General features: G+C 38.8%; 2 protein-coding genes across 7 annotated transcripts in view; one reads left to right on the forward strand and one right to left on the reverse strand.

Annotated features, from left to right (window-relative positions):
- Positions 1 to 18,958, reverse strand: part of axo (axotactin) — a 73,853-nt gene that overhangs the window by 13,126 nt on the left and 41,769 nt on the right. For all 6 annotated transcript variants that reach the window (XM_070214861.1, XM_070214858.1, XM_070214859.1 and 3 more), the window contains 9 exons: positions 18,558 to 18,957; positions 12,743 to 12,990; positions 11,977 to 12,432; positions 7,205 to 7,405; positions 5,732 to 6,355; positions 4,077 to 4,258; positions 3,440 to 3,769; positions 2,855 to 3,161; positions 2,270 to 2,406 (listed from right to left, as the gene is read on the reverse strand). In XM_070214861.1, the coding sequence (XP_070070962.1) occupies positions 2,270 to 2,406; positions 2,855 to 3,161; positions 3,440 to 3,769; positions 4,077 to 4,258; positions 5,732 to 6,355; positions 7,205 to 7,405; positions 11,977 to 12,432; positions 12,743 to 12,990; positions 18,558 to 18,957 (2,885 nt within the window). The remainder of the gene's footprint in view (positions 1 to 2,269; positions 2,407 to 2,854; positions 3,162 to 3,439; positions 3,770 to 4,076; positions 4,259 to 5,731; positions 6,356 to 7,204; positions 7,406 to 11,976; positions 12,433 to 12,742; positions 12,991 to 18,557; position 18,958) is intronic.
- On the forward strand, positions 9,660 to 11,893 carry TTLL1B (Tubulin tyrosine ligase-like 1B). The gene is made up of 2 exons (XM_070215281.1): positions 9,660 to 10,063; positions 10,154 to 11,893. Exon 2 carries the CDS (start codon positions 10,276 to 10,278, stop codon positions 11,734 to 11,736), a length of 1,461 nt encoding a protein of 486 aa, XP_070071382.1. The 5' UTR covers positions 9,660 to 10,063; positions 10,154 to 10,275; the 3' UTR covers positions 11,737 to 11,893.

The following is an 18,958-nucleotide window of genomic DNA, read 5'->3' on the forward strand; positions in this document are numbered from 1 at the left end:
AGAAGGCATGAAGAACCACATACATAGAGAAATCGGAAACTTTCAAAGGGATGTAAAAACTATCAAGTATCCAACATTCAAGGGTCCTTCTTAAACACATTAAATGCTTGAAAAAATGGGGTTTAGCTTTTATATTGAAGAGCTTGTTAAATAAAATCAAAAGTAATTAGGTAAATGTTTTAAAGGAATAGACATTACACTGACATTTAAAGAAATTTGTATTTAAGATATCTTAAAATATTTAAATAAATATTTAATATAAAATTCAATACATTTAAATTAATACTTAATATAAAATTGAGTATAATTATATAAATAATAAATGAAAAAATATAATTTAATGAAATGCGAAAAAACATATTTAAATACAAAAAATATATTTATTTAGTTAAATTTTAAATTTATTTTTACGAATTTTATACTGCCCCCTAATACATTTCAAAAAACAAAGTAATAGTTTTAATGTTTCATACTACTTCTTAAACAAATTTTTTAAATCAAAAGTAATTCAACTAATTTATTTCCGTTTTTCAAAAAAAAACCAACATTCTCACAAAAACCATAGCATATTTTTTCGGGCGCGACTTCGTCAATCACCTTCGCTGCAATTAATTCATTCAACTTGATAGTGCCGTTAATCGGCTTAAACAATAATTGAGAAATAATTGAATTGACTCGCTTGGCAATGGCATTGTTCTGGCCAATGTCTATTGGCCTGGCCAATTTCGTCGCATTAAGCCAATTGTCAATAGTTTTCCCCTTGTATTTTCCTCGTATTTTTGTGCGTTCGCTTGGTTTTTGTTAAATTTAATTAAACAGTCACACCATAAGCGCATTCAATATCAACAATTAAAACGACACGCACAAAAACACATAGCACCAGTGTGTGTGTGCTTTACCATTATATTGTGATTAAATATTTTTAAAATACTGCTGAAAATGTTTGTTGCTATTCAAATATGCATTGCACACCGAAAGGTGGGGTAGGAAATATTTTCACAAGTTTTGTTTATTTAGTTAAATTCAATTAAATGCAATTTAATTAAACGGAACATTTTCCCCAAGTAGATGATGGCCGCCAGGCAGTGTGTGAGAGAAAGAGACAACACAACGCCCACACATACACATGCAGACATGCAAAGTAAACAAAACATAAAATGCCACTAAGAATATATATTTAAAATATTAGGGTCATGCTTTAAACTTTGGGAATATATTTAAATTTTTCCTTAATCTAATTTAAATACGTTTACTAAAATTACTTATTTATTAAACCAATAATTTTTTAATAACAATTGAAATTTCCAAATCGAAAATTCTAAAGGGTCATTGAGAATTTGTTCATTTATTCAGAACCTAATAGGCAGTTTATTGTTCACTATTACAAATTCAAAGGAACAAAGGATTCTAATTAGCCGAAAAACCAGTAAAAAAGGAAAAATAATATAGAAGAAAAAGGATAGGAAATATTTCGTTGTTAATAAATAATTCCTAATTGGCTCTCTCATAGTTTTCATGAGTTTTAATTATAATTTGGGTTTATTTACTAACTGAAATTGGTATTTAAATATTTAACAAATCATGTACGTTTACTTTTACCAATTTACCAATTTTATAAAAGGACACAGTATTCAAATTTGGACAGTTTTAAATATACAAATTTCAATACAACTTAAATACATAATAACAAGCAAAACAAATATTTAAAAAAAATTATTAGGAATCTGAACTAAAATTTAAAATACAAAAAGGGGTCCTAAAAATGATGCATTGTAGGTAATACTTGATTATCGCCCAGTAAATCGAAATCAATCCCCTTGAGTTGCAATTACAGTGGCCACCCTTTCGTGTGTACCCCTGATTGTACTTGACATTATAACGATTGTTTATCCAACCTGACTGCTAATGTCCCAGTGGACTGTCCAAATATTGATGTATGAAAATGTGTGTGTTTGTCTTCGGGGATGTCCTTGCGATTGCAATTGTAAATGATGCACTTTCATGCCTCATAGCTGTATGTATGTAGTTTATGTATTTGCATTCCATTTACTTTGCCTACATTATTATGTAATGACAAGCTCTTCCACTTGACTTATGGATGTGTGTGGGTCTATACATATGGATGGTTGGTTTTTAGGGTGTTATTTACATGCCAATGCCAAGGCCGCGCCCCTCAGCCCAATCCATGCAAATTGGTCTCGCTGATTGTGGCTATTGGCGCCATTCGGATAAGGTTTACAGTGGGTGGTTGGGTGGTTCCTCTGCTTACCGGTCGACTTGGCTCCTGGGCCTGAACCTCATCCCCCGCAGCGGCCACCTGCTCATTTTGGTTGGCCAACTGTCCGTTTTGGGCGGCGGGCAACTGAGATGAAGGCTCTGAATGCGCTGCCTCTGGCTCCTTGGGAGCTGCACAGGAGATAATTTAAAGAAAACGGTTTAATTATAGAGCATAATCAATACACACAAGAAAAAGGGCTTAGTAAAAATAAATTTCGGCATATTGAATTCAAAGATTTGCTATACGAATATTTAAATTAAATAAACAAACATAACATTTTAAACAAAATATTTTAAATTGCTAGATTTAATTTGAAAATATTTGAGACTAGTAAGAAATTATTAGATACAATTCATCATATTATAAATATTTTTATTTTACCTATTATTTAAATGTTTTCTTATTCAAAAACAAAAAACCATTTATGACTATTTAATAACTTCTGTAATTTATGGAAAAATACTTAAAACACGAGATTAGTTTAACATTTAATATTACAACTTTTTATCATTATTTAAAATCAGCTATATTTTTCCTAGGCTATATTGGAAATATTCCCTAGGACTTGGGACTTACCTTTTGTTGCGGCAGAGGCATCGGTGGTGTCCGTCGTCAGTTGTTCAGGTGTCTGAGCCTGTGACTCCTTCACTCCTTCGTTGGCAGCTGTGTCCTTCGGAGACTCGTCTTTCTCACCACTTTTTTCATCTGCCTTCTCCACTGGCGCCCCATCCTCATCCTCTTCCTCCTCCTCGATGCGCGAGGCAATGTCACCGTTTTTGGACAAGGCGGTGGGCGTGCCAGGCTGCGAAGGCGTGGCACTGCCGTTCTTCAAAATGCCCACCAAGGGGGCACCGTTTCCCGGTTTTTTGTCCTCCTGCGGCAGCTGGTACACACACAAAAAAATTATAATTTTTAAAGAATAGGGTCAAAGATTTTAAAACAATTTATTTTATCATTTTAATTTTCTTTTCTTTATTAAATATTAATTTGTTAGTAAAGCTTTTTAGGTTTATTTAATTCTCTGAATTCACGGAGAATCAAAATAAATCTTTTTATGTTACAGTTTTAAATTATTTTATTAAATCTGAAAAATATCCCCTTTTTCAAGTGCAGTTTAAGGGAGTTAGTGCCGCATTATTGTCTGCCTTGGCCATTACTTACCGCCTTGTAGGTATACGGGGGCAGACCATTCCCCGACCCGGCCGTCACACCTCCGAGGAGACCGGCCTTCACACCTGGCGACTCGTGCATCTTGGTGGCCTGCTCCTTGGACCAAATGATGTCCTCGTCCGTCTCCCGCTCGATGCGCTTCTTGTAGGCCAGGTGGCTGCGATACACCTCCAGCAGGCAGCAGATCACGATGATGACGAAGACACTGGTCAGCGTGAGGAAGACGACCTGCGTGGAGTCCTCCTCCTTGTTGTCGTCGTACACGAATCTCGGAATGTACGGGACGCGGGCTGGCGGCTCCTCCACCCACGGCTCGGGTATCTGCGGTGCACAGAGGAAGAGGTATACAGGTAGAGGGCATTCATTAGCACAATTTGTCGCCTCGTTGCGTCGGATAATCCGATTCACGAGAAGCCCCTAACAGGCAGCCGCTCTCTGCACTGACAGAAAAGTGATTCGAATTCACTCAAGTTAACAGCAATTTTCTATTTTAAATTATCTGCGCCCGGGTAATATTTTGTATACTTTTATAATATTCAAAAAATGATTTTTCTGCACTTTTTTTGGAACCTCTATCATTTAATTTTTATTAACATTTCCTAACATTTTTTTGCAGTGTCCTACTTACCATGCTGACGTTAACCATGGGCTCCTGGGTGGGCTGGTCGCTCACATCGAATTTGGCGTTGCACTGGGCGCTCCGCACGCCCTGCGGATTGATGACCGTTATGTTGTCGGCAACGGACTTTGTGAATAGCATGTACTCCTCGAGTGGCTTCATAACATGCCCGTTCACCTGTATATAGATGTCTGCCGATGGGCGGTTGGTTTACCCAATTTGCGGTGGTTTCAGTGGAGTTAAGGGGGGTGGAGAAATGGGGATACGAAATTTTCATTAGTATTGGTCATTAATTCAAATTGAAATGCAAATGTGTGTGGATGGCGAGTGAAAATTGGAATTGCGTTTGCCTTCTTGGCTCTCTCGGTGGGTTTGGGCTCGACTGACTTTGGTTCCGTTTCAAGGACCCGCGTGGTGAGTCGTTCGTGCGTGTTTTATGCCCGTCCCGAAATTAGCAATAACATTTTTAATGCCTATCGGAAAACTCCCTCTTTGATTGTGTATTTTTCGGGGGTGTGGCCAAATAAATTGGCAAATTAATGGAATTCCTAGTGTGTGTTTAGATGATAATTAGGGGAGCGATTTTAACTATGATTTTAAATATTAAAAACGAAATAAAAAATGTGTGTTCAAAAAATAAACAGAACATTTTTTAAAACTACAAAAATTTTTTTTATTTTATTAGTCTAGAATTTGTTTATATTTCCCCTTATTTACCCCACTGTACCATCACTAATTATAACCAAGGCTATCGCACTATTATTCGATGGCTCTTTAATGGGATGATCAAGGAAGTTTTACAGTCCGCCCACATGTGGTGTGCCGTGGGCGTGGCTGGCTGAACAGCTGTTTTATGAGCGGTTGTGTGGAGGAGCGGGAATTGCGGGAGCTTGGGTGAATTTTTAATCAAAGTGTTGGACACTGCGCTGCGGTTTTTGGAGTGGCAGCAAAGCAGCAATTTAAATATGAGCCACTGTAAATCTTGAGAGCAAAAACTGACAGAATTTATGGCAACGACGCCATGGCCACGGAAATGACTTTTTATGGCAGCGAATAAATTTAATTTTTTGGTCAACAATGTGAAGCAGTTTTCCTCTAGCCCTTCCCCCAGCGAGCACTATCACCCCTCTTCCAAGGAATTTTGAGCGCTCAGCTCAGTGAGTTCATAAAGTTGCAGCAGTTAAGCAGAGGAAGCACTGAGATTATATTTTATTACTGCTTATTTCCTTACATTCTTAAAAAAACCAAAGGAAAATATTACAAAAAAATATATCAAATTTCAAATTGTTAAAATTACAGAAAGAAAATATAAAATTTTGTTCTGCCATAAAAATTGAAAACATTTTAGATACATTTGAAAGTTGTCTAAAAGTCTGCAGTAAAAATATATATATGTTTTTTGAAAAGCAATTTATTGGATTTCCATTGTTTAAATAATTTGTTGCATACTTTTAGACACCTTTTAGGAGGTTTTAAAACTTAAAAGATTTCTGAGGTATCCTTGAAACTGAATATGTTTCCCTTCAACGTTAATATTCAGATTCTCTGCGTGTATTTTATTTCGGTTTTTTTTTTTGGTGCAGTAAAGGCAATGGCGGGGTATGTCACTTGATGAGACCGAAAAGAAATTAATGGTGGACTGGGATAAAATTTACGACACTCACTCGACAGGCAGCCGCTGTAGCTTTTGAAGACGGCGAACCGCGAGTCCGTGCTGTTGATGCCACCGATCTGGACGCGATTCGAGCCCGCATCACCGCCGGTGGTCAGGACACGTGCGGCGAATTCTGTGAGCGGCACCTGCTCGCGATCGATGAAGAGCTGCGATTGGGTGCCATTCCGCACATAATACACCGAGTGCCTGGCGCTGTTCAGGAAATTCCGATCGATCCGGGCGCCCACCGTCTGGCCATTATCTCGATCCTCTTCCAATTGCAGGTAGCCATCGGAGGTGATGGCCAACAGGAGGTAGTAGCTGCGCTCCGCCTCCGTTTGCATCAGCAGCATTATGCGATTCGCGCGACGCAGGTCGAACGATGAGAAGGCCAACTGCAGGCGCACATAGTCAACGCGACCTGTACCGGGCAGCAGTTCGAATTTGCGCTGCAACGTCGATTCGCCACTGAAATCGGCGCCCTTCTCTTCCGAACAGAATTCCCCCAGGAAGCTGGTGTGTTCGCAGTCGCAGGTCGAAAGTTGCTCCGCGAAGTGCTCCTGGCAGGTTCCTCCATTTTTGCACGGCTCTGCATCACACTTGATCTGGCAGTTGGGCAGCACACCTTCCTGGGCTGGATTGAATAAAAGATTTAAAAATAAATGTATCCTTTAATTTTAATGTGATTTTAGTTTTTTGATACATTTTAATCGAAAACTAACAAAGAACTATTTAAAGAACATACTGTTTAGCAGATAACTTGAAATTTTAGAAATTTTAAAATAAATCCTTTGAAAACTTTATAAAGGTGTCTAAAAGTATGCAATAAAAAATTGACATCGTCTTTTGGAATCAATTCATCGGACTTAAGGACGAAAAATATATTGTTGCATACCTTTGGACATCCTTTTTAGCTTGTTAATTGTCATAAATATAACATTAGTTTTAAAAGATGTCAGAATTGGTGTTTTGCAAAGCTTATCCAATCGAAGTATTTCTTAACTATTTTCCTTTCAAGAAGCCATCCCTGAATTGCTAATAACGAAACGATATTGAAAGGAATGCCTTCCGAACTCAAAGTGTTTACATTGACTGCGGTTGCGTTTAATCGCATCAAAGTCAGGTTGCAATTTCCGCGATACGTGGCCGCATAAATCATACGCCATGTGGGCCTCTGCAGCTTATCGCATTGGCATTAATCTTGGCGCGGCCCCAAAGTGGCCTCTCGCTCTCTGTTCATTTTCGTAGGAGTCCCCAGCACTTAACGGAAATTGCATGCATATTAAGTTAGCCAGGCAGCAACCACAGATGCAACCACACAACCGCAGACGCAGAGAGTGGAGTCGATAGTCAGTGGCCTATGAATTAGAATCCAAGGAGCAGGAGCAGCAGTTTCAGGATTCAGAGAGGCCGCCAAAATGGCATTGGTAGGGCCAAACCGAAAATTGCACTCAGTGAAAATTGATTTATACTGCCTACTTACTGGGCGCTATATTCCTTTCATTGATATCCGCCAAGTCGATCAACTGCGTTCCGATTTTCAGACCCCGCACACAACCTATATAGCCTTCGAGTGCCGGTGCATCCACATTGGGCCGTAGCAAATTCGCCGGATCATAGCCGCCCACGTGGAACTGGAAGTACTCGGTGGGTGGGGCAGGAGGACGGTGCGGCGACAGAACCTCTGCAAATAAACAAAATCAAATGAGAGCGGGGGGTTTAGACTGGTATGGATGGTTTTGGGTCTGCTATATACACTAAAACAGGAGATATAATCGTTTGAGTTTAAGATTAACAAGAGAGAACGCTATAGTCGGGTGCCCCGACTATCAGATACCCGTTACTCAGCTAAAGGGAATGCGAAGGAGATGGAAATAAAAACTTTGATCCGCCGTAACTTTTTAACGAATGGTCCGATTTAAAAAATTTCTTCTACATTTCGATAGGTATTGATAAACACAAAAAAACTGCATTTTTACTTTTCCAAAATATTGAAATTTTTAAAATCGTATATTAGCGATTGTGGGCGTTAGAGGGGGCGTGCCACCCGTTTGAAACAAACTTGCGCTGCGTAGGAACTCCTAGAATCTGCATGCAAAATGTCAATCTTCTAGCTTTTATAGTTTCCGAGATCTCAGCGTTCATACGGACAGACAGACAGACAGACAGACAGACGGACAGACAGACGGACAGACGGACATGGCTAGATCGACTCGGCTAGTGATCCTGATCAAGAATATATATAGTTTATAGGGTCGGAAACGCTTCCTTCTACCTGTTACATACTTTTGCACGAATCTAATATACTCTTTTACTCTACGAGTAACGGGTATAAAAATAAGTAAAGCAAGGATTGCAAGAAAATTTGTAGAAAAAATTAGAATTATTGTCAATTATTTTTCACACAAAATGCATAAGTGTTAAACACACGAAAAATTTAATAATTTAGCAATAATATAATGTAATAGTTACGAAGAGCACGAGTATAAAATAATGGAGCCATGAACCAACTTAATTTTAATACGTTTTTTTTAAATGTTACAGAAATGATTTAATGATTGATTAAATTACAGAAAACATCTTAAAAAGTAGATTAGTAGAAATTAAATTAAATATTTTTATGAAATTGTTTTTTTTTAAAATGAATTTGGCAAAATTTTTTGTTATATAATCTTGGCTTTTAACTAAATTCTTAAACTACTTTTACATGATTACTTTCTCCTAAATTTTGTTTAAGAAAGTGTATTACACAATTTAAAAATTCGAATAACCAAATTTTGGGGTTTATCTTTTTCAAAAAAGTTTGTACACGACCGAAAAACTTTTTACAAGTGTACATTTTGGTTTAGTTTGCTTTATGTAAGCGCGCATATCGTTGTGTGTGAGTGTGTGTGCGGAAATGAGCCTTCATTGCCGTGGCATTTCGGGTTTTAGCCAGCCTGTTGGGCTGCCGGACGCAGACCCGTACTCGAACCCCGGACCCCGTGGCCCAGACCCGGGCCGTTTGAGGTTTAGGCCCATCAATTTCGAGTTTAATTTTGTCTAATTGAAATGTTTGTCGGCCAGCAGAACGCGCCGAAACTAAACTGAATAGAGCGCTCCGATGGCTGCACTGCCACAATCTAGGTTTCAGTTTTGCAGTCCAACTGGTTAACGCATTTAATTACAAAAGTGCTTATGTGTTATTCTGCTCAAAGTATTGACGAAATCGCATTCGCATTTGCCCCAAAATATGCTTCGACCATATTTCGTTGCCAAACGAGGAGTAATTATGATTGATTTTACTGGCAAATCGCTGGCATTGAGTTACGGGCAATTTGATTGATTTTACCGTTTTGCCAATTGCCAAGTTTCAGTTCCAAGCTCCATGGCCTGAACTTTTCCATTAAATTCAATTGCAAGGTGAGTTACGAGCGGCTTTTGGAGTGCAGTCCTAGGGAAATGTTGTTGCCAAAATGCATACAACTCGTGTAATTGAAGGGCGGTTGAGTGGAAAAGCTTTTCGAAAATTGTATGCCTATGTTTACGCCATTCAGTATCTCATGCGCGATTTAGTTTATTTTTGGTCATCTGTAAAACATTTAATTTCCTTATTAGTAACAAAAATATACGTACTTTAATATCCGTAAAATTAAAGGAAAATTGTAATATGCCGAAGAACACTATTATAACTAAAGAATTAGGAGGAAAATCGCTTTGATATAATATAATATAAAATTTAATATCGGAAATTTTACATCAATATTTTAAAAGGTCTAAAACCATTAATAAAACTAAAGTTTTAAGTATCGCAAAAAGTGTCAAAAAGAAAACCCTTTAAATAAATACATTTACAAAGCTTCTATAAAATCCCACAAAGAACACACTTCAATTTTACTCAAATATAACCGTACAAATAATCCCAACCATTCGATTAAAATTTGTATTTGTTAAAATATTCCCAAAACGCAGGCGGCTTTATAAAAAATCCGTTCAGATCATAATCAACCTCTATATGCATTTCCCTCGTTTAACAACAATTTCCGCATACTATCTACCATTGAAATGCCGTTCAATTTACATATTGAGTGAGCCAAAGCGAAATAAAAACTTTGAACCGTTTTCAAATATCAACAAACTACAAAGCAACTCGTTGTTTTTATGCCATAGAGCCAGAGCCAAAACTTTATCCATTCGCATGGCGTTTATTTTCCAACAATTTTCTACCGAGTTTAACGGCCACTCTCAAACAAACACACACAGTTCGCTGGAAAAAATAGAAGAAATAAACTGAAAAACTGAAGAGAAAAAATTCAAGTGCACATAATTTGGCCATCACACAGTGCACAGAGATTTTGTGAGGGTAGGGGAAAATATTTGGCATTTTTGCAGCTTAACTTGCTAAACTATTTGCTAAATTTCTGTGCTCCCTCTTCTCTCTGGCAACCAAAAGAAAAACAAAAGGAAGCGAGCCGCCGCCGCCTGGCAACCATACCCCATATAATACCAAGAAAAAAACCCCCAAAGGGTTGTGAATAAATTTTTCGGCTTTGTTGGTTCAATAATCTAGAATCTATGGCCGTTGTTTGGGACATGAGTCGATGGACGCAGGCGTGGCGGACTGACAGTCTGTGGCCGACGCTTCGCTCGAGCGGTACAAAAGCCATCACGAGCGGTACGAATATGTACGGTCGCCAGGCGGGAGGTAATGCCAATCAATCGGTATCGAATGTTAATTCAAATAGTGGAGCGGCAAATAGTACAAATAGTGGCGGTGCCCCACATGATAAATTGAAAATTGGTTTCTGCACCGATTTGGATAAATCGGTTTTGGTCAACAATTTCGAGAAGCGCGGCTGGCATCAGGTGAACGGCGACGATGATTGGCATTTCTATTGGGCCGGTGTGCAAACCTGCAGGAATATTTTCAGTGTTGACAGTGGCTACCGGATGCATGACAACCAGATGATCAATCATTTTCCCAATCACTACGAACTTTCGCGCAAGGACTTACTCGTAAAGAACATTAAGCGATATCGCAAGGACCTCGAAAGGGATGGCAATCCTTTGGCTGAGAAAACGGAATCCAATAATTCCAGTGGCACAAGGTATCTTTATCTAGATTTTGTGCCCACAACATTTGTATTACCAGCGGATTATAATATGTTTGTGGAGGAATATCGCAAATTTCCCCTGAGCACTTGGATCATGAAGCCGTGTGGAAAATCCCAAGGAGCGGGTATATTCCTTATCAACAAATTATCCAAACTCAAGAAGTGGTCAAGGGAAGCCAAGGGTCCTTTTCACCCGCAAATAGCCAAGGAGTCGTATGTGATCTCCAGATATATAGACAATCCCCTGCTCATAGGTGGTAAAAAGTTTGATCTACGTTTGTATGTTCTGGTGGCCTCTTTTAGACCTTTAAAGGCCTATCTATTTAAGCAGGGTTTCTGCAGATTTTGCACAGTGAAATATGATACCAGCGTTACGGAATTGGATAATATGTATGTGCATTTAACGAATGTGAGTGTGCAGAAACATGGCGGCGAATATAATACCCTACATGGTGGCAAATGGTCGGTGCAAAATCTGGCTTTATATTTAGAAGGAACCAGAGGAAAAGAGGTTACGGATCGTCTGTTTGGCGCCATATCCTGGCTTATAGTTCACTCTCTGCGGGCCGTGGCTCCTGTGATGGCCAGTGATAGGCATTGCTTCGAGTGCTATGGTTACGATATTATTATAGATAATGCCCTGAAACCCTGGCTAGTGGAGGTCAATGCCTCTCCGTCGCTGACTTCTACCACTGTTAATGATAGAATACTGAAATACAAGCTGATTGATAATATTTTGTCAGTGGTTCTGCCCCCCGATGGAGTGCCTGATGTGCGTTGGAATAAGGTGCCCAGTGCCGATGCTTTGGGCAACTTTGAACTACTCATCGATGAAGAGTTGGCCGCCCAGGATGAACAGCACCAAAATAGCAGCAGCAATGCCCATAGTAAAACCTCTAAAATGGGCAGCCGTTGGAAGTGACGAAAGTAGATTAGGGGAGGGAAATCACAGGGTGTTAAAAAATAATTTATAATTGAAATATATTAAAGGAAGGGCAAATTAAATCAATATTCAAAACATTACCAAATAACCATGTAAATATACCATTAAAAATTATTTTAGCTAACATATAAAACATAAATAAATTTTAAGAAAAAGTATTATTCGAACAAAAGTGTTTTTTTTAACGGTTGGATTTTAAATTTTTATAAAATTTCTTACCCTTTTCCGGATTACTCCAAGGTTTGTTGGCATACTCATCTAAGAGAAGAGTTCCCCTATCGATGCTCACACTTCGCTGATTTACATGCATCCTGGTTTCCTGTTCTCCCCTCACAATGGCCACTTGAATGCTTTTCAGAGATGCCACCAACGTATCATCCAGCAGTGTCAGATTCACAATTTCATCGCCATAATTGTATAGGAAAACAATCTCCCGGTTTTGACTAATGTAGAGGTGCACAAAGTTATTGTAGTGATCGTTGGCATATAGCACTAGAGCATTTGTATCGTAGGTTCGTAGGTTGATCAGTAAATCCTGGTTGAGGATGCCCTTAAGGACATCGCGTTCGCCATCTATTCCATGCATAAGGATAACGGGCGTGGCTCCCACACTCAAATAATTTCGCATCAAAAAGGACTCTCGATTGATGAAGGTCAATGCCTTTTCATTAATGTCTGTAAAGGAAAGGGAATCGATTATTTTGATATTGTAATACATAATCTTTAGCCTATATTATTATTTTCAAAAAATGTTTGAATTTATTTACAATATTTACAAAATATTTAGGAAAACCATAGAGCAAGCCTTTCTAACAAATTGCAATACTACTGATTCTGCTTAAATAAAATAAAAAAGGAAAGACCAAACATGTTTAGCAATTTGCAATATCTTTTCACAGTTTAGAAAATCAATATTGTTTCTGGCTGACTTATTTCGAGTTTCCTAAAGTAGAAGTATCTTCTTTTCACCCCCATCTGCACTCACTTGTCTCGCAGAACTCGCCGATATGCGCCCACGGGTTGTTGCAGACGCACTTGAAGCTGCTCCACAGCTCCTTGCACTGGGCTCCATTGCGACAGGGCGACGGCACGCAGGATGGCTTACAGTCCTTGATAATCTCCGACAGATGCACCGACATGTAGCTGTAGATGTCGAGAATCTCGCCGTTGACCACCAGCCCACGGAAGCAGCCAATAAGGCCGGCCTTAACGGACAGCTTCTTCAGCAGGTCGCTGTAAGAAAAAAAATCGTAGAAAGTCAGCTGGGGATTACTTTATATTATGACTTGTCGTAACTATTCAATAACTTGGCCACTTTGGCATAAGCTGGAACAGCTGCAATGCCCCTCCCTTCTTCCCTTTTAGACAAACATAAAACATCATTGGGGATCCTGGATTCTCTGGATTCCCATATATTTGCCCAGTCCGTCAGTCTGACTTTATGCAAATAAATTGTGACCCGCTCAATCGCAAGCGACGCGTTTGAGTTTTAAACTTGCCGAGCTGAAAATCGAAGCGACACCCTCTATAAAAAAAGTGGACGGCGAATCGAGCGGACAGCTGTGGCAAAAGTTTTTCCGAGCTTCGCTTGCTACTTTCTTTTTATCTCTTAAAGGGGTATATAAAATTATGTTCAAGATTGGCTAGTCAGCAAATCAGAAGTTTAACTAAAACGCATAAAATTTCTACTAATTTAAGCTGCAACATCATTCCTTTAATACAAGTTCTTAAAGAGATTTAATGAAATAAAATCCCCTGTAATATTTTTAAAAAATATATAAACTGATTTTAATAAAGGTACATATTAACATAGTTTAAGTAAAAAATGTTTAACATAAATCCAATAAAAAATATTCTCCCCCTTATAATTTCAGCTAAAACTTCATATTTTGATAGATCCAAAAAAATCCCTTATAACTTCTTTCAAAATTATTAAAATTTACTTTCCAAAAGCTACATTTGAAGTTCCAAAAGAGCATCTCAACTTCTTAGCTGCTAACTTTAACATCCATCTTTCTTTTATTTTTGCCATTTCTTCTCAGCGATTCCCTTTATATTTTTCGCATTTTGCAAGTTTTTCTCCTGCACTTTTGGCTTCTGTTTCCCACTTTCCATTTCCACCCCTTCTCGACCACTCGCCAACAATGAATTGGCCAATAAAATCTCAAGTGTAAGCTTTTGAAAATTAAAGTGGCGGAAATGTCTTGTTTATACGCGTACAGCGGCAAAAAGAAAGTTGCTCAAATGTCTTTCTAAATTATGTAAATTTCATTACGAGACATGCCACCCATCCAACGCCCCTCTGATCCACTTTGGGCACCACAAGTCGGGGAAAGGATCCCAAGAAGTCCCCAAGTGTTGTCATGAAGTGAAATTAAAATTCTTGTTACCAGAAAAAGAAAAAGTCTCTCCTCTTGGTTTTTGGGGTTTCTTGAATTTATTACAATTTCTTTTCGCTTTCTTTCCGCTTTTCCTTGTAATTGTTTGCCAAGCGTTGCGTAATCGTTATTTAAGCGTCTAACTTATCGACGGCCGTCAACCGAATTGGCCATAATCGGCCAGTGAGTAGGTCCAAATTTGCGATTTGCATTTAAACAAGTGCTCTTCACCCACATTTGGCTTTAGTAAGTGGTGGACGGTGGGTGGGTGGGTGGTGTCCTTGCCACAAGCGAGCTATTAAGTCATTAGTTTTTGCAACGTGTGCTGCATTTCTTTTTTGCGAGCATGTCACAAATGCATTTTTAATTTTTTTTTATACGTCAACAGACACGGGGGCTTGCCTACATATACAAATGCACTGAAGGAAATAAAGGAAAGGGTCATGGAGTTTATAATAATATTTGTCCTCACAGATTTTGTAGGTAAACAAATATTGTCGAATAAAATTTTAATCGAAGAATGTCATAAATTTAATAACATTTTTTTGAATTTTTAAAATATTTTAAGATTGTGCAAGTAAAAATCTCATAATAATAGTCCAAGCCGCTTGTGAAGTTTTTAATAATTTGCAATATCTGAGATATCTACAAAACAAATGATAGAATTGAAAATCGATTTTAAAGCTGAATTTTTCCTTTGCCTCTTTCCGAAACCGAATAAATTGGCAAACAAATTTGGTTCATTTAAATTTGTTTGTATGCTAAATCAGTAGGTGAAATTTTAATTTAGCAAATAGATTTATTTACAGTGTTTGTAACGTTGTAACGAGTGCGCGTGGTAGGATACGCGTGACACACGCGTATGCAAAATGAAATTTAGCGCTTTGCCTTGCAAATGATGCAGCCGCCGGCTGCTCCTGGCCTGGATGACACTTGGCTAAAAGGATTTGTACGGCGGCTGGCCGAAAACGCGAATTCGCAAGGGCTGCGCGAAAAGGCATAAAAAAAAATGTGTAAAAGTAAAAGTAAAAAAAACCGAAATTCCGCGGAAATTAACGGCAATAAAACGCAAAGGAAAGAAGTTTTTCGGAGGAGCAGGCGATGTGCATATCCTGGCGACATGCAGGCGACGGAAATCCTATTAACGTTGCAAACGCGCAAAGTGCGAAGCAATTAAGAATTTATTTAACGCCGTCACAAGCAATTAAGCACTTTTCATTCATTCATGGCCGCCGTGCGACAGCAACACCAGTTTTACCACCCAGAAACTATATATATCTGTACTATCTACCCATGCTATATCCCCGCAGGAATCGCCAATGACGTTGTCCTGTTTCCTGCAGCGCTGGAAAATAATTCGCATATTTGGCACGCCAGTTGCCCGTGTTTTTCCCATCGGCATGTGGTGCGGTGTGGTGGTAATCGATGGCCATGCAAATGATGAGACGGACATCCGAGTAGCTGGAAACAGGAGGAGTAGTAGCAGAATGAGGAGAGCAGCTGCTGTCGCTTTCTAAACTACAACACATCGACGCAGAGAAACGCGGTCGAACTACATGCAAAAACCGATTACAACAATCATTAGCAGCATCGGCCATTGTAATTTTTGCCTTTCGCCCCTTTTCCCCCTTCAAACGAACTTTTGCATAAATTTCCATGCATCCTTGGCGGCATTTAAGCTGTGTGAAAAGCACGGCTTAACCCATTAACTGAATGGCGTTGAAGTTCCCCCGAAAGTGTTAGCAGCATATTTCGCAAAAGTTTTTCCATTGATTAGGGGCGAAAAAAGTTTCGGAAAAGAAGGGACACATTTTCCATCCAAAAAAAGCTTAGGTTGCTAAAAAGTGACTTTAAATTGGTTTGGGTCGCCAAAAAAAACAACGTAGGGACTAACCTTTATCGTCATAAATTTAGAGACGATTGATACTTTATGAGAAAGTTCAAGAGCAAGTTATTTATGAAAGAAAGTAATAAATATTATATTTCTAAGAACATAATTTTAAATTACAAAAAATAAAGAGATCAAAAAGAAAACAATAACCTTAAATAGAAAATATTTTTGGTCATTACTAATCTTAACTATTTTTCGTATGAGATTTTTTTGAATAAACATTAGAGATCACTTAAAAAATATTTATAAATTAAATATATTTATATATTTTTGCTTATTCGTAATCCTTATTATTTTAAATTCGGTTTTTGTTTAGCAATTCTAAGAGATTTTTTTGCGAATTTAAACTAGATAAAACCATTAAAAACTCTCCCCTCTACGAATCAACATCTCAATGAAAGTAATTTTATTTCGAAAGTTAAACTTTTGTGTGCTTTTTGTTTGTTAACCCAATTGAACACAGCTATTCAGCAGAGCACGCAGTGGTGTGGAATGAATTTTTAAGCTTCCCCACAAGTTCTTAATGGGTTAACACACCATACCCCCATTCTCCCCCACTCTTCTCCTCAGACGCCCTTCGTCTCGTTTAAGTCTCGCCGTGTCTCTCTATCAATATGTTGATTAACTCTTTTATTTATGAGCCGCAGCCGCTGATTCGCGCTTATTGGCTTACGTGCAACCTTATACTCCGCATATTCTCGCCTCCGTTTCGTCAGAACACAGAATCTGAATCAGAATTTCCCTTGGATCTGGGTTGCCCACGAGATGGCGAGATGCCGTTGCCGAGGGTAAAGTGCATCAATATTGCATTTACCATATTACTACTTGTATGTTTTTACAGAGCTTTCTTTTGGCCGTGATAAATAAATTGAATAAATTGGCTCAGTGAAAGCGGATCGTACGTAACTGGGGGATGCACTTTACCGTTAATTACTCTGCGTGTTTACCGCTCATCGAAATTTTATGAGTGGCTCTGTAGAGGAACTTTTCGGGGTTAAGTGCCAATGAGCACACATATATTCCTTGCATACGTTTCAATTTGATTTTTATTTTATACATTTTCAATAATTAAAAAAAGGATAGACTGTGCACATGTGAGCACACTCAAAGACCTCTTGAAAGCTTTTTTCCCTCGCTCCATCTATCTCATGAGCACGACAGTCTTTGCTCCATGGCAACAGGGCAGGAAAAAAAACTTTATAAATTATGCCAATCAAGAATAAGCGCGTTTTAAGTGCGCTAACTTCCGATGGGGATGAACTGGAAGCAGCTGAAAAATTCTGGGAAAGCCACGAGAAAAAGCGGTGGATTTCGCAGCCCCTTTTTGACGCCGTGGCTTGATTATTGATAATGACTTTGGAATGAATTTTCAGCGAAAAGTTAATTTAATTATGGCAATTCTTTTCATACCCCCGAAGGATTGGGTTTCCAGGAATATATGGAAAGTGAATGCGGAAAGCAGTTTGTGCATACAAATTACACGTTTGATCAAGTTGTTCGGGCCAAGGGCCATTTAAGTGAAAGGAGCTGTTTAAAAATGCAGAAATGGAAAGTGGAATAATATTTCCTTTTGGAACGTATTACGTATACTTAATTTTCAACTGAAATATTATTTTCACATATTACGTATACGTAATTTTATTTGAGTAGTATTTATAAAAATTTAAATGTTGTGGAATTTATGGATAAATCATATTTTACAAAAAAAAAATTAAGACTATTTCCAAAACTAGGAAAAATGTTTGAATGTGGAAAATTTAAATTAATAACCTTTAAAAGTAAAGTCGCCTTGGTAAATAAAGTACAATGAAGTGGGGCGCGCAAATAAAGATTTTTAAGCCCCCAAGATATCGGTTATCCCATTGAGCGTTGCAAACGACTTTCATCAATTCAATCCGTAATTAACTCATAAGTGGGGTGTCCCAATTATCAATCGAACTGTGTCGGTGGTCAACGGGCCGTGGCATTTACACCACCCGCAGGGCAGAAAATCGACGGTTTCCTTTGGATGCATTTTAAGGGGAATGGACGGACGACGGTCCCGATTGTCATTGTTAGTGCTGCTGCTTGGCAGTTAGTCGCGCGTTTATAATTAAAACGTAATTGCCGCAATAAATTGCACAAACCGCAACTGCCAGCAGGAGCAAAATTTTCCACTCGCGCTGGAGCAGCATCAGTGGCAGAAATAGAGCTTTTCTCCGTCGATTGCCATTACAGCTGCCACCAATGCAGGCAGCCATAAAAAGAAATGTCTGATTACACTGGGTAGCAGATTGGGAAAAATATTTAAGTACTATAAAATATTTTAAAACAATTAAAAATAGAAAATACAATTTTTTTTTAATAATGCTAAAAATTTCTATAACTTCTAAAAAACGGTTTCCATTTTTTTAATGTTTAACTTCGATTTTTGAAGTTAATATCTGTTTTTAGTTTAACCGGAGAATGAGAAAACGGTAAATCCACTTCAAATTTGTTTTCCCAGTGTTGCCCAGTTGTTCAACGTAACCCAAGTCCTGAAAAATACTCACAATGTGGCGCCGCCGATGTACATGCTGCCCTCAAACGGTCCGAACTCCTCCTCGGGCAGCAAATCGAGCATCTGGTAATCGGTGTTTATCATGAAGCGCACATGATACTGGTTGTAGTCGATCCATATTTTATGCCACTCGCCGCCGTTCAGCCGGCGGTGCGAGTTAATGACCAGCTCGCGGGTGGTGCCCGTGCTCAGCGTGAAGGTGAACGTGAGCTGGTCATCGCCGGTCAGTGCGACCATGAAGGAGGGATAGTGCGGCCGGATGGGTGGCTGGAACAGCAGGATGGCCTTCTCACCGGTGGTGCGGAACGAGAAGGCGATGTCGCCCTTCCGCCATCCGGGAACCTCGATGTATGACTGCGATGTGGTGAAGGTAACCACGTACTTTTGCGTATC

Source organism: Drosophila takahashii, chromosome 3L (assembly GCF_030179915.1).
Source record: "Drosophila takahashii strain IR98-3 E-12201 chromosome 3L, DtakHiC1v2, whole genome shotgun sequence".
Taxonomy (NCBI): domain Eukaryota; kingdom Metazoa; phylum Arthropoda; class Insecta; order Diptera; family Drosophilidae; genus Drosophila; species Drosophila takahashii.

Coding starts and splice junctions, on each gene's coding strand:
- TTLL1B (XM_070215281.1), top strand. CDS start 10,276: ATGGCCGTTGTTTGGGACATGAGTCGATGGACGCAGGCGTGGCGGACT.